We start from the raw sequence: 14,945 nt of genomic DNA, 5'->3' as shown, positions 1-14,945 counted from the left end.
TCAAGTTGTCTAAGTCTAGTTCTGAGTCGGAGGTTGTGCCTCTTAGCCTTCCAGGTCGTAGCTTCTATTCAAGTCTTTTGCTATACTTGGCAACCCTGAAGGGCTTTCTTTTGAACGCATTATCTTGCTTCTTTGTACTTCACTGGCTTTTGAATAAACTGTGTTGACCCTGACAACGAAGGGATAGATTTCGATGGGTTCGTCCCCAAGGAAATGTGTTCCCTCGCCGAAAGGGAAGATGAAAGGCATGCTCAGCCTATTAATTGAAATTGTAGTTTTCAATAAACTTGAAAGATGAGGTAGACCCTCCAAATGGTTCAAATTGGTTCAACGCTGTCCCTAGAGGAGCATTGTGCCAAGTAGGCTCGAAGAGTTCATCGACGTCTTGGCATGGTCTCTTAAAAGACACGCCTGGTGTTGATCCTGAGATAAAAAAAGCATCGAATCCCTTTGTTACCAGGTGCCAAACCATGTAAAGCAAAGCTCAGTAGGTCTAGCGCCACATAACATATTCAAGTTTGCAGGAACAGCGTTCCGCCAAGCACAAATTAAAAAGTTCAAAAGTGGCTTGAAGCGAGGCATGTTAACTGAAGCACTTTGGACCCAGTGCTATCAAAAGCCATTTTGTCTGGGCTTGCGGCCAAAAATCTTCGACCTTGACAGCAACAATTCAATACATTGGTCAGCGTGGATCAAATCAAAAGCCTTTTCCTTGAGAGAAGCTTGTTGGACTGAAAACCTCAAGGGTGGGCAGTTCCAAGCAAAAGTTAGAGCAGTCGGCTAGATTAAAAACCTATGAAAGAGGTCTAGACAAAAGTGAATAGGCAATATTCAAAAGCTCGCTAGACCGAAGACCCGAATGGGCGGTTCTAGGCAAAAGTTAGAGCGTAAAAGGTGAGGTAAAACACACGAGTGAATCTTAGCCTAAACTACGTTTTGACTTGATTCCCCAGAATGTGGGATACGTAGGCAGTCTTGCTTTGAGACTCGGGTCACAATCTATCAATTTGATCCAAGGCTTTGGTGCATCGTTGTGGTTGAGAAAAAGACAAGCTTCATCTGTGCAAAAGGGGGGGAAAACCTTTCGTCTTTCAATTTTATTGCAAATTACTACTTCAATTTCAAAGCTAAGCAAAAGCCTTAAAAGATTTTTAAGCATAAAAAACAGAATGAAATGCTTGCGACGCCTAACGACTCACAGTTTGTTCTAAGTTCAGCGAAGTCTAGTTTGAGCAACTGCAACAGTTTTGCAGTCGTGTGCGCTAGTTCAATACTCATGCGCGCTCTTTTAATATGATGCGCGTTGGTCTCAAACTTGCGTGCGCTGCTTCAATTCCAACAGCAATCAATAGCAGTCAGCTACTGCCTTTGAATGTCATTCAAAGGGCTTTTGCCAAGTTTGGTCATGCTGTGTAGGTCATATGGACCAAATGTGACTGCACGGGGGTGTCGGTTTTAGTCCGGGCCTATACGAGTCATTCTTTGTGTCTTATGTCCATGTTTGTGACATTTTTTCAGTTTTTCAATCCATTGTCGTTTTGGGACGCTTTTCCTAGTTTTGTCAGTTCATATAGATCATTGTATAGCTATTTGATCTTATGCAAGTGTCAGTTTCACCTGTCTAATGAGATATTTGAGTTTTGGATCGTTAATGCCCAAAATTTCATTATTTTTCACGTGTCTAAGAGTCCGCGTTGTATCATGTGGCTCTTTTTCCCTTTTCGTTTGAGCTAGGCGAGTTTGTGCATGCGCGCATATTTGTGTATCAACTCAGTTCACTTGTCAATGCAAATTAGATATTAGCGGATGGTTTACATGTCAATAAACTGAAAAATGCAATTTTTACATTGCTACCCTAGTATTTATAACCCACAAGTTGTGGAATCTCGCGGACGGCAAAGGCATGTCAACCCAAGGCCAAGAAAAGCATATCTCTGAGGCATGTCTGTCCAAGCATCAAAGAATGGGCACGTAGGCCCAATGTCGTTCTATATCAACTGGGAACGCCGGCCCGTTCAATATCTCTATATCTGGATACACATCTCAGAAGCAAAGGCAGTAAAGTACTAGAGCTCAGTGATAGTCCTTAAGCATCGTTGTCCTCCTAGGAGCCGCCCTTAGCTAGGGTCTGCATTTTCAGTTTGTGCATTCATATAGCATACATCTTTGCATATTGTGTATATCAACTGTTGAAAACAGGAAAGTGGCCAGTTTGTGGTAGTTTATACCCGAATGATTTCCATCAAATCTTTGTTTCCCGAAAGATGCGGTGCAATCTCCTGCGGTGTTTTTTCTATTTGTTTAGCGGAGGCAATAGAAATCTTCCTAACTCAGAATTTGTTTCTCGAAGGATGCGATGCAATCTCCTGCTGTGTTGTTCTGTTTGTTTAGCGGAGGCAATGGAAATCTCCCTAACTTTCGATTTGTTTGCCAAAGGATGCGATGCGATCTCCTGCGGTTTTGTTTTCATTGGTAAGCAGATGCGAAGAAATCTCCCTAAATCCATGATTTGTTTGTTGATGGATGTGATTGAAAATCTCTTGCGACATTGTTCTCATAGCAGGATGAGATGAAATCTCTTATGGAATTAATCAACGACGATCAGCCATATCGTCTGTCTCATTCAACGACAGTCGGTCCTGTCCAACCCAGCGATGGTTAGCCATATCATCAACGACGGTAAGCCATATCGTCCATCTCAGTCATTCAGCGATGGTCAGCCATATCATTAGGACAGTCAGCCATATTGTCCATCTCAGTCATTCAGCGATGGTCAGCCATATCATCAGCGACGATTAGCCATATCGTCCATCTCAATTATTCAGCGATGATCAATCATATCATTAATGACAATCATCCATATCGTCAATCTCAATCATTCAGCGATGATCAGCCATATCATCAACGACGATCAGCCATATCATCCATCTCCGTTTAGTGATGATCAGCCATATCATCAACGACGATTAGCCATATCGTCCGTCTCCGTTCAACGATGGTCAGCCATATCATCAATGACGATCAGCCATATCGTCTTTTCAATCTGTCAACGACGATCAGAATATCGTTCGATGGTCCACCCATCCACAACTAATTGTTCCCCAGGAGAGTTCGCCTTGACTTGCCCCAAATGACTACCTCTACATCAGTCTAGCTTCAAGCGCATCTTCTAGCAGCCTTATTGCTCTGCCTTGGATGGTCTTTGATAAGGAGATTGGCTCTGATTTCAAACAGATGGAATTCAACCTGCCTGACATGACCTACTCGTGTTTGTTGGAATGCTTTGTGCCGAGGATAGTTTGATCCTTAGCAATGACGGCCTACCTCGTCCAAATCTGTAGCGGCAGCCTGTCCTGTCCAAATTCGATCAACAAGCGGCGATTCACTCGTCCACTTCTACTTCCATCCACAGCAATGACGGCCTGTCCCGTCCAAATCTGCAACGACAGCTTGTCCTGTCCAAATTCGATCAACAAGTGGCGATTTACTCGTCCATTTCTACTTTCATCCCCGGCAGTGTACTACTCGTCCATTCCACCAATCATGTTTCTTAAGTTTACTTGTCTACTTTGCTAGTATGTTCTGTTTTGGATTGCCTTGAGGGGTGTCTAGAATACTTTGACGTTACTTGTACCAAGTCGATGGTGCTTCAAGTGCTGTCAAAGAGGGGCTACTATATACACCCCAATCTCGGCTTCCGAATTAGTTTACTTTCAGTTTTTGATTCCCCAATGATGAAATGGATCAAGAACACCCCGGGAATGTCGAGTGTTTGAGCTTTGAGTGTTTGAAAAACCCTTGAACCTAGCCAAAACCACTGCAAAAGCCAAAAGCCAAAAGCCCTACTGGCACGCGTTAGTTAAAAACCGGCGAGCGCGGGTCAAGCTCCCAGGTGTGGTCAACAGTCAAAGCTTGACCGTTGACCCACACGTGGATTGGTTTGGCACGCGTGCGCCAGTCTGACACCAGCGCGCGCTGGTCAAACTGCCAGGTGGTGGTCAACAGTCAAAGCTTGACCATTGACCCACGCGAGCTAGACCCAGCTTGTCCCCATCACCTTTATCAGCTGGGAAGATTAGCCACCAAGCAAACCTCAGCTAGCCTTGTGGACTGGCTGAGCTCCTCTCCTTGCACCAACCAGATTCACCTCTATCTCCTCATATATATATCCCCTATGTTTCTCTTTCAAAGAGTTCAAGTTTTTTAAAAAGGTTACAAAATTTAAAGGTTTTAAAAGGTTACAAAGTTCCAAGTTTTAAAGCCTTAAGTTACACCCTCAAGAACATAGCTTGTTCTTCCTTCTCCCAACACCTCAATCAAGCCTCAAACGCATCAAAGCTCAACTTCGTTTGAAACTCAATCTAGGTATAGCATACATACTGTTTTCTATTCTGATCCCTGAGGGGGGCTGGTAGTGTCAAGGCTGGTAATCAATACCAGTCCTAACCCTAAAGTTGGCAAGGTTTCAAAAATCGTTGTGGTAGGAACCAGCGTGCGCCGGTCCCATATACGCGCCCGCCACTCCGTGGCTGCGCGCGCAGAACCGCACGGTGATTGGTTTCCTACTATTTTATGTCTTTTTGTTTATATAGATCACTGTAAGCATGATAAAAACCAGTTTACTGCTTTTCTTAGTATAAACTATTAGTCTTAGTTCAATATGTGTTTCTGCTGCTGTGGAGTACCTCTAGGATCATTCTGGATCTGTCCCAGAACCCAGAAACATGTAAACCAAGCACTAGTGTGGTTCAGACTCGCGCGTGCCAGTCGCATATCTGCACGCGCCAGGGCGCATCCCGCGCGCGTCGGAGTGCAATATGCGCGCGCCAGTCTATCTCTGACCAGTGACTGGCCTTGCATGGGTTACTTGTCTTTAGGCTTTTATTTTGTCCCCATACTATTTATGGGGTGTTTTGTTAATTTGTAAGGCTTTTCAGCCTTTAAATTGTATATTATAACTACTTATAATTGCGTATAAACTGTTTGGTTTGTCCTGGGTGTGCACTGGTGCTTCCAGAGACCAGAGGATTTGAAAATAAGAGCTGTGGACTTAGGTTTACTGGCGCGCGCAAGTCGTGTAGTAGCGCGCGCAGGTGTGATCAACATGCAGTGACTTGATCAGTGCATGCTGGTTTCCACCTGCGCACGTCACTCCAAAACAGCAGCCTTCCAGTTTGTTTAAACTCCCACAACAGTCTATTTTCATCCTATATTAACTGCTTTTTCATCCATGTTATCATTTATATCTTGTAAACTGTTACAGTTTTAATCCCCATTAAACTGTTCCCCTGCCCTAAATGGCTAAAGAATTGATTAATCAAACAGAATCGCAAATATTTTCGCAAATGCTTAAGTAGAGACCGATCTCTAGATTGGGCGAGAGGGGTGCCTTAAAACCCTTCTCCTCTCGTAACCTGGCTCCTAAACCCAGATATGGTTATGACGGACTGGTTCCTTCACTTTTTCAAATCAAACAGCGCAGCGAGCATTTCAAGTTCGATTCTTTGGGTGTCGGACCTTCAAACCCAAGTGGCGACTCTGAATTGAGCGCTCGTCTGCCAAGTGCGCTGATCGATCCGCCTTTTTCAGGGCATGCTGCCCACACAGTAAGCCCAAAAAAACCCCTAAGTGCTTTAATAGATTGGGGCTTCGGCCAATTCAGCATGCTCTCAATTTTAATAGGGTCAACTGCTACCCCATGGCAGTTTATCACATGTCCCAAGTACTTCACCTGTTGTTGCCCAAAGGCACACTTGGACATCTTGGCAAATAATTGGTGTTCCCTCAGTTTAGTCAATGTAAGAGAAACATGTTGCAAATGTTCAGGCCATGTCTTGCTAAAGATTAGTATGTCATCAAAGAAAACAAGCACAAATTTTCTGAGGATTGGTCAAGCCAAAAGGCATGACTAAAAACTCATAATGACCCTCATGAGTCTTAAAGGCAGTCTTCTCTATATAGAGTGCATTCTGATTTGACTGTAGCCAGACCTTAAATCCAATTTCGAGAAAAACCTTGCTACATGCAACTCATCCAACAATTCAAGGCTCTATAGTCAAACTCATCCAATTTCTAGAATGGGGAATTTGTCTTTGATTGTATCTTTATCCAAGGCTCTATAGTCAATGCACATTCTCCAAGTGTTATTCTTCTTTTTGACCAACAGAACAGGTGAAGAAAAAGGTGACACACTATGTCGGATTACACCAGATGCAATCATCTCTTTTACTAACTTCTCAATCTCATTCTTTTGGATATAAGGGTACCTATAAGGCCTGATATTTAGGGGCTGAGCACCAGACTGAAGTGGGATCTGGTGGTCATGTGCTCTAAAAGGAGGTAGACACTTGGGTTCCATAAAAACATCATTAAAAGTATGTAGAATCTGAAGCAAATCAGAGGGTACCTCTCCTGAATTCACAGCTTGGATACTATAGAGGTGGGCCGACATGCCTGAAGGTTGTTTGTTCAACATGTGTTGCATCTGCTCAGCATCCACAATCCTCACATTAGTGGTATCAGAGCCCTATTTCTCTGACTGTGGGCGATCGGAATCATGACAGAAACTCCTGCGTAAGAGATTAAACGTTTGGAAGATTCTATTCGAAAATTGGTAGACGCAACCAATGACTCCATATCCAATATTTAGAGTAATTCCACGCTGTCATCGCTGAAAAGTCTACACCGTAGAAGGGACATCGCCGTTTTCTTTGGGGTTGAAAAGGTGATAACCACTTCATTCTGTGTTCCACCCAAAGGTTTGGTCTTTCTCCTCCATTTGTCAAAAAATTTGATCTCAATGGGTTTGTTCCTCTCTCTCTCTCTCTCTCTCTCTCTCTCTCTCTCTCTCTCTCTCCTTCCCTTTCAAATGGTGACAACCAATGTTGGCTCTGAAAATAAGAGAAAAGATAAACATAGATGATTCTATCTTGCAGCCTTGAACAGAACAAAAGAAAGAAACATGAATGTTATAGCTAGGGAAGAAGAAAACAGAAATGCAGAGAAGAAAGATTCAAGTTTGTATTATTTCTTGGAAAAATTACACACATCATTATTTATATCCACTCCCTTACATTTCCCTCCACTCACTCCTAACTAACTTCTCAACTATCTCCCTAAAGTCATGGAAACACAAAATTACCATTCTATCCCTAATCACTAGCTTGGACGTAACAATGAACGGGAATTATAACTTCGTGTTTCTGGTTTCTTACAAAGAAGATTGCGACCGCTCGATGGAGCTAGGAAGCACAAGAAGATGGCGAAAAAATTGGAACAAAGACGATGGTGGAAGAATGAGAGCAAACTTGGGCGAAATTTCATTTTCGCTCCTTTGGAGATACTCAAATACGATATGAAATCGGCTCGGTAGTGTATTTATCTTACTTGCCACTTCGCAATTAGAGTGTACAATCATGTACGATTAAGCAAACCCCAACCACAAGCCCTAGTTGTAGAGTGAAAAGCTTTCGAACATGCACAAACCCAACCACTTCGACAAGGATTATCTTAAATATTTAGCAGACATATGTACGGTTAAGCAATTGGATTTTGGGGGTTTGTGATTCTGCATTGTTATTAGAAATTAGGGGTTTTTTTTGGGTCTATGTGCTCTAAGTAATCTTGAGTAGCAGGTCTGTTCCTTTTTATCCAGTTTTCCTAATATTTGATCGATTAACCTCTGTTTCCTTGCTAATCTCTCAACTTCATCATTTTTCCGCTCCTTTATTCCGTAGTTAGAGATGCGTCAAAGCTATATTTGGACAATAGCTGATTTAAGAAGTCCATTTTACTGTAACTTGTTACTTGTGCGCTTTGGTTTCAGTTTGAAGTTGGGCACTTAAACTAATGAATGGATATTTTATTGAACTCTGTATTATACCTTGTAATTGATGGTCTTCTTTTGTTATTATTTACTCTTACTATCTTTTGTTTTGATCTCCCCTCTGAAGCAAAATAGCAAGTGTGTATTGTGGTTTTACAGGTACATTTCATGAAGTCAAAAGGAAACGGGACAGGAGAAAAGAGGTAAAGATACTTTTGTGCGTTTGCAATGGATCTTTTAATGGTGGAGTTTACATTGACGAGTGTGAAAGTTTTCCTTCAGTGTGTTGTTTGTGAACAGAGAAATGAGTGTTGTCTATCAACATGGATAATTGGCTCCGGACAGAGATTATCTTGTCCAAAAAAATTCTTCATAGATACGTGCTATGTTTCCATAACCTTATAATTTATTGCATCACACGTCGCTAGTTGGGACTATTATGATGCTAAATAAATAGGTAAAAGCTGCAGGATAACAATAGCTATTAAACAGATTTTTCCCAGCAAGCGACTAAGTTAGCATGCGACAGAGAGAATTGAAACCATAATTTTTGTGTGTTATGATTCTTTTTCTTGTATGTGGTGATTGGTGAATATGACCTTTATGTCCTTTTAACCCACCTTTGGAACTTTGTAATAATTTTGGCTTCTTTGTGTTTGCACTCCTACAGAATTTGAGCAACAAAGAGTCTGCAGAACTGAGGTGGAAACCTGGTATGCAGGGGCGAGGGAGTAGGGGTGGACCGGGGAACTATTCACCTCGTTACATATCGAACGGTAATGCACTACCTTAATGTTACATTTTCTTCTTGTTGTTGCTACTTGCTCATTGAACCCCAGTTATGCTCAGAAAGTATTAGTCAGTGTTCACTTAATTAAACCCTGTAAAATGAAATCAAGTCGACCTCTCTCCTTTGTGCTTCTAAATTCAATTTTTGATGGGCACCTCGGACTTGTTTGTTTCAAGAAAAATCTCCAAAGTTAGGGCAATGTGTTGCCACCTTGGTTATCTTAATAAATAGAGAAAACTCTGTATGTCTATGGGGGTAAATACTACGGTAAGACAACTCTCTTGCTCCCCTCTTTTGCTCTACATATATGTGGACATAGTAAATTTCTCTTGTTCTTGCCTACCCACTGTACCTTTTACTTAGAACTTGCTAGGTCCTACAGTATATATGAGGAAGTTCAGGTAAATATCATTGTGTGAAGATTTCGGGGTTGGGCAACCTAGAAGATAGCGGTGCTTAGACTAAAATGGGGGTTAAGATGTGTTTGGGGTTGACTGATCTTGTGGATTCTACCTTTCTACCAGAAATTTGTAAACTATCAATGGTTAGAATTAAGGTTGCAAGACTAAATTTACTGTTTGGTGGACCATTGAAAGTAAAGTTACCTGATTTAAACTCTCATGAAAAGATTTTTCTAGATATATTTAAAGAAGCTATAAGAAAGATTGGCATATTGAAGGGCCCAACATCCTGGCAATGCCAAATGGGTCTTACTTATTTTGTGTGTTAGCTTTCAAATGTCCAGACCAGTCTGGTAGTTTGGGCGATGGCGGTGCCACTGTTTGGTGATTCTATGTGGGATCGTGGTGTGATTTCAATCAACCTTGGGAAATGGTCCTTGAATCCCGGTTATATGTGGGGATCTCTTTCTAAGTTTATATAGCAATCTATCTTTCACATCTTTTTATGGATAAATTTGCAAGGGCCTTAACACATACAAGCTATACAATGTTTCTCATAGTTGTCAGTTGTCTCATGCACATGTCAGCTATTTTGTTTCTCACAGTATCCCTCTTCAGATGGTAGTGGTGGCAGAAAACATTATTCTGAAAAGGAAAATGGAGTCAATCAAGTTCCAGACAAGGGTGTTGGGCTCTCGTCCTTGCCCACCTCTCAGGAGTCAAAAAATAAAGAAGTCCTTCCTTCCACGAGGTGCTACTCTCTGCAATTAAAGTTTTATTGACGTTTATTTTAGATTTTCCTTTGACCCAACAGACAAGTAAAAAGAAGAATAAGTTCTGCCATGAGTCTTTTTGACCCCTCATCAGTCTTTGAAATTGGTTATAGAATTGCATGGGTTACGGATCGTACTATCCTTATACTCTACTGTTTTGCAGCCCTCAATCAGTCATAACCAATGGCCCCCTTGATGTGGCTCCTGGGAGTATGGGTGTTGTACGTGCTCATTTGTCTCCAGTAAGTTTGGACAACCAGTCTGGAGAGGGCTCATCGACTGATATGACTAAGTTGAACGGTCCACCACCACCTCCACATCCGGTCAGCATGATGGAAAAACCTCCCATTGACTTTGTGACAGGAGATGCTCATGGGCATCTCACATCAAGCTCTAGCAGCAACTCAATTGCTAGGACCCAGGCAACTTTGCCTAGAGTCTATTTCTCAGCTTCAGATCCTGTCCTGGTGCCATCTCATGATTCTCAGCTTCCCGGAGCTGTAGGTGCAATTAAGCATGAGGTGGGAAGTCAGCGAACTCCAGTCGAACAAATTTCCTTTGACCCTTCTGAGGGAAAATCAATTCCTGGTTAGAACTTCTGCAACTTTCTCTTGAGTATAAATTCGTCTACTTAAACGGCACCTTACGATTTTTGTTTGTGTTAACGTCTGAATAGCAGTTTCTGATGTACGAAGCTCCACCATTCGAGGAACAAGTACGAGCAAATCCCTGGGGGTAGCAAATATCAACATTCTGATTCAACACTACCTACGTCTTCTACTCTTCTGTTCTTAGGCCTTTGCCCAATTATAATAGACGGTCACAACAAGTAATTGGATCTCAAAAAGGTATCAATCTCTTGGATATTTGTGACATTAATTTCTTGTACATCAGTGACAAATTAATGAGCTCGTCTGTTTTCCATTGGCAGGTCCTAGTAAGGAATGGAAACCAAAGCCAGTGACCAATACTCTTACCGCGATTTCATGTAAATTAGGTTCTCTTTTGTGTTAATGCCTACAATGACCAGATTTTTCTTCTCCATAAAACAAGGGATTTACTACTATCATGATTCTGAGTGGGATGCCAATAGATCAATTCAAACCCCCCCTCCCACCCAAACAATCACATTCAATCCCCTCACAATCTCTCTCTCTCTATAAACTCCGCCCTTGACCTACATTTTATTTACAGCTAGAGTTAACAGAGACTTTTTCTTTCGGTTTCGAAAACCTGGTATTATTAAGTCTGTGAGGTTCCACTATTTTATTATTATTATTTTGATAAGTAAGCAATTGTATTAAAAAGAAGGCATTAAGAGAATGCCGCCCATATACAAAAAGAGGGCCACCTGCATAAAAAGCTCTATACACTACCACTATTCAACAAAAAAGCTCAAACCAATCTAAAAATTGACCACTATTTTATAGCATCTTCAAGACTTGAGCACTTCATGAAATTGTGACACCTCCTAAATGGAAGGTGGGGAACGTATACAGCCTACGTGTGCAGGACTTAGGAAAAAGGCTGATTTTGTTAGGAATATTGCTTGTTGCTTAGGTTTCTCTTCAAGGTTCTAATTCTAGTACCACATTGCGTTTCAGGTCTACAATTAGTGACAGTGGCATTGGTATGATTTGAAATGTATTCCATGAAACTCTATCAAAGCTCCTCCTTGCTCTATGGATGCCTCTCTTTTGCAGTTGTTCCTCCCTCGGTAAGCATATTAATTATTTATTTTAGAAACGTGGTTGCTAGAAGCTTTGTTTATCTGGTTTTGTTTTTTGTTTCTCGACTCTGTTATGGTTCCTCCTCTATATCTTTGTGTGTGTGCCGTTATCTGATGTACATTACGCTACTGATCTCCTAGGCATCTAAGAACATTGGGGTTTGTTGAGTTGAAAATGTTTTTAGGATAGTTGGTTTCCTCTTTATGCTATCGTTGGGCTTGAGGCGAGAAGTGCAAGGCGTTAAATGTTAAAAAACATAGATTTGTTTGCTGAAAATTGAAAACCCAAAACTACAAAAATAGATATCTCTGCGCTTGTCTACTGGTTAAGTTGCTTGATTTTGGTTGCTTAGTGGAGGTTTAATTACGTGGTAATGACTTATTGTAGTGCAAGATAAAGACTTACTCCCTCCGTCCCTTTTTAAGTGTCCTGCTTCGTAACTCCAACTTATTAAAAAGACATCATCATTACACCTTTCACATCACCTTTTTCCTCCACTTTCCTTACTTACCTTTCATCATTACACTTTTACTCACTAACTTTTCAAATTAAAATCTACTTTTAGAGACAAAATAGACAATACACCAACTTTTACCCCCCTAACTTTACAAAATAGACATTTATTAAGGGACAGCCTAAAATGGAATACTAGACACAAAAAAAGGGACGGAGGGAGTATTTTTTTTAAGGACTTGATGCTGAGAAGTGAAAAAATATCTATACATTCAATGTGCTAACTTTGCTTGGTGAAATTGGGGTGTTGTATCTGATGACCTCTACACTTTGTAATGGATGTGCTAAATCACACAATTATTTGTTTTTTGACTGCCCCTGCTCTAAGGAAGTATGGACTGAAGTATTGAGGAAGAAACAGGTCTCTAGGACCCCTCTTCTCTTCGTAATCTAATAATTTCTGCTATTAGAGATTGTATGTTGTCATGGAGAAATGTGAAGTCTAACCAAGAGTCTAGAGACAACTATAATGTCTGGAACATTTCTCATAGGTTTCTTGTAACTGCAGGTCTGTAATTGCTAATGTGTGGAACGTTTCTCATAGTGATGTTAGTGAAGTTTCTTTTGTGGAACACTTAGTGGCTATGGCTTGTACAATAGAGTTTTCATACTATCGCCATTCTTCCAGATTGTGTGGTCAAGAATGATTGAAAGAAACAATTTTCCCTTAGATGAGAGAAGAGCATATGGACTCCACACAAGGTAAGTATTTTTCATCATTCCTAAGTCTAAAAAAAGGACAATGTTTTGTTCACTCTTAATGTGTTATATGGTATTTGTCATTGTAAGTCAAAGACTTTCTTCCTCTGCAGGTCTATGACATGAAAAGAAAGAAGTTCTGTACTTTCTTCATCTGCAGGAGGAATTGGAAGAAGGTAATGCTTGCTTTTGTTTGCTTGGTGTGGATGTCTATTATAGCTCTTGCTACAATTGTTTTTCTTCGGACTTCTACTACGTGCTGCATCTTTTCGGGGATGATTTTTGCTGCTATAACTTCTGATACAACTTCAACTTACGGGCATGTTTCTCATATTTTGGAGGGTTTCAAGTAGCCCATTTATGTGGTTGGCTTTGGGAGTAGAAAGAGTATAAGCACGGCAAAGAAGTAAGCTCCAAGTAAAGAAAATTTGTGGAATGAGATGATTGGCCTAGTGCATGATTACATTTTCAAGAAAGTAGAATTACATTAGTTATTTTTCAATGAGTCCAATTAGTTGGGCTCATTTATGTAGTTTTTGTTGGAAAATTTATTCCTAAGCTAATGTAATGAATTTTTATTCAATGGTTGAATTGTTTATTGTATATTGACATTTGGATATAGTCGGTGTTGAATGGAATAAATCATTTTTGTTTCTTAAATGAAATTACCATGATCTTATTTGAAAATGCTAATGTATTGGTATTTATAGAATTTTTAAAAAAATGCAAAAAAATTGGCTAATATAGCTTTTTTAAAATATTGTAGAAACTTTACATTCTATAGCATTTTTAAAGCGCTGTAAAAACTTTACATTCTATAGCGTTCTTAGAACGCTATAAAAAATTTACATTCTATAGCGTTCTTAACTGTAGAAACTTTACATTCTATAGCGTTTAAAAAATGCTGTCTTATGTCTAAGACTTTTAACAACATTGGTTAATACAACGTTTGAAAAAACGCTGTATATATCATTTAATAGCATTTTTCAAACGTTGTGAAATGCGTTTTTTCGTGTAGTGATTATTTGAGAACATACTAACTTGACTTACAATAACAAGGTGCCCTCCTTTTATAGGCATAAGGAGGGGAATACAAACAAGACGAGTTACTGTGCTTAGTCTTTAGCTTACATCATACACCTACATGCCTACTACATCACTTACAACAATACACAGGTGGCACACTACACCCCATATCCTTTCCCCATTATTTTCGGCAGTGAGCAAGAGGGAGAGGATCAAGAAATCGTCCAACCTTGCCTCTTTTATTTTGATCTTCCTTAATTGTCAGCTTGTTCTTCCTTATTTTGTTTCATCCAGAGAGAAAAGCTACCCCTTCTTTTTCTTTCCTTTGTTTTTGTTTTACCTTGCCGAGAGAGGGAGGGAAAGAAATTGCTGGGAAAAGAGTAAGAAAAAGAAGGAGAAAAGAAGAAACGGAAAGAGAAAGAAAAGAGGTCTAGACCACCGTTGCTGCAACCAAGCTCCGCTATTTTTTATCCATTTTTAGCTTAAAACTTTAAGAATCAAGGTAGATATCTCATTATTCCTTAACTCTAAGTATATTGGGTGTATTTTTAAGTATTACAGTGGCTTGGATCAAGCCCATGCAAAGAGAGAAACCGAAACTAACAAAAATTGTTCAAACGAGTCGAGCACCTCGCGTTTGTGACTCTAGTAGGCGGCCTTATGGCCGCAAGAACTCTTTTGGACTGAATCTAGTATAATTATAACACGGTGCTTGATTTAATTTCTTGAATACTCATAATTTATTATATTTTTTATTCACTCACATTTGTTAACCTGTTATTTATTAATCCAAATTAAACTAGAGATTAAGATAGATCAAGATCGTAGCTACAACTTTAATGAAGAGAGATCAAAATAACAAATAACAACTAACTAAGAAAGGAAAGTGCAGAATTAACTAAAAAAATGAACAATGAAGAACAATAGCAAGAGTAAGCAACAAGAAATGAAATCCTACTTTAGATCTAAAAAGTGCAATGAAATCTATTGTCTCTATGGATATGTGACATAATGAGGCTCATATACTAGCTCTCATTCGTGCACGAAATATCCCAAAAACGCCCTAAAAATCTGCTCCGAAGGCCCTCGGTATCGATACAAAGTAGTATCGATACCGAACAGCTTTGATCTTTTCTTCTCAACTGCCGTAGCAACTTGGTATCAATACAAAGGAATGGTTGTATCGAT

General features: G+C 40.1%; 2 protein-coding genes and 1 pseudogene across 2 annotated transcripts; all 3 read left to right on the top strand.

The window, feature by feature from the left end:
- LOC131302589 (protein DETOXIFICATION 14-like) overlaps positions 1 to 14,945 on the top strand; it is a 145,086-nt pseudogene that overhangs the window by 58,480 nt on the left and 71,661 nt on the right.
- On the top strand, positions 7,877 to 11,425 carry LOC131302851 (uncharacterized). The gene is made up of 6 exons (XM_058329643.1): positions 7,877 to 8,028; positions 8,496 to 8,601; positions 9,635 to 9,767; positions 9,953 to 10,377; positions 10,721 to 10,777; positions 11,394 to 11,425. The coding sequence occupies exons 2-6, from the start codon at positions 8,541 to 8,543 to the stop codon at positions 11,423 to 11,425; spliced, it is 708 nt and encodes a 235-aa protein (XP_058185626.1). The 5' UTR covers positions 7,877 to 8,028; positions 8,496 to 8,540.
- On the top strand, positions 11,268 to 13,332 carry LOC131302595 (uncharacterized). The gene is made up of 3 exons (XM_058329312.1): positions 11,268 to 11,506; positions 12,661 to 12,734; positions 12,892 to 13,332. The coding sequence occupies exons 1-3, from the start codon at positions 11,432 to 11,434 to the stop codon at positions 13,082 to 13,084; spliced, it is 342 nt and encodes a 113-aa protein (XP_058185295.1). The 5' UTR covers positions 11,268 to 11,431; the 3' UTR covers positions 13,085 to 13,332.

Source organism: Rhododendron vialii, chromosome 10a, assembly GCF_030253575.1.
Source record: "Rhododendron vialii isolate Sample 1 chromosome 10a, ASM3025357v1".
NCBI classification, from domain to species: Eukaryota; Viridiplantae; Streptophyta; class Magnoliopsida; order Ericales; family Ericaceae; genus Rhododendron; species Rhododendron vialii.
Note: the sequence above shows the minus strand (reverse complement) of the source record. Positions and strands in the feature narration are given on the sequence as shown.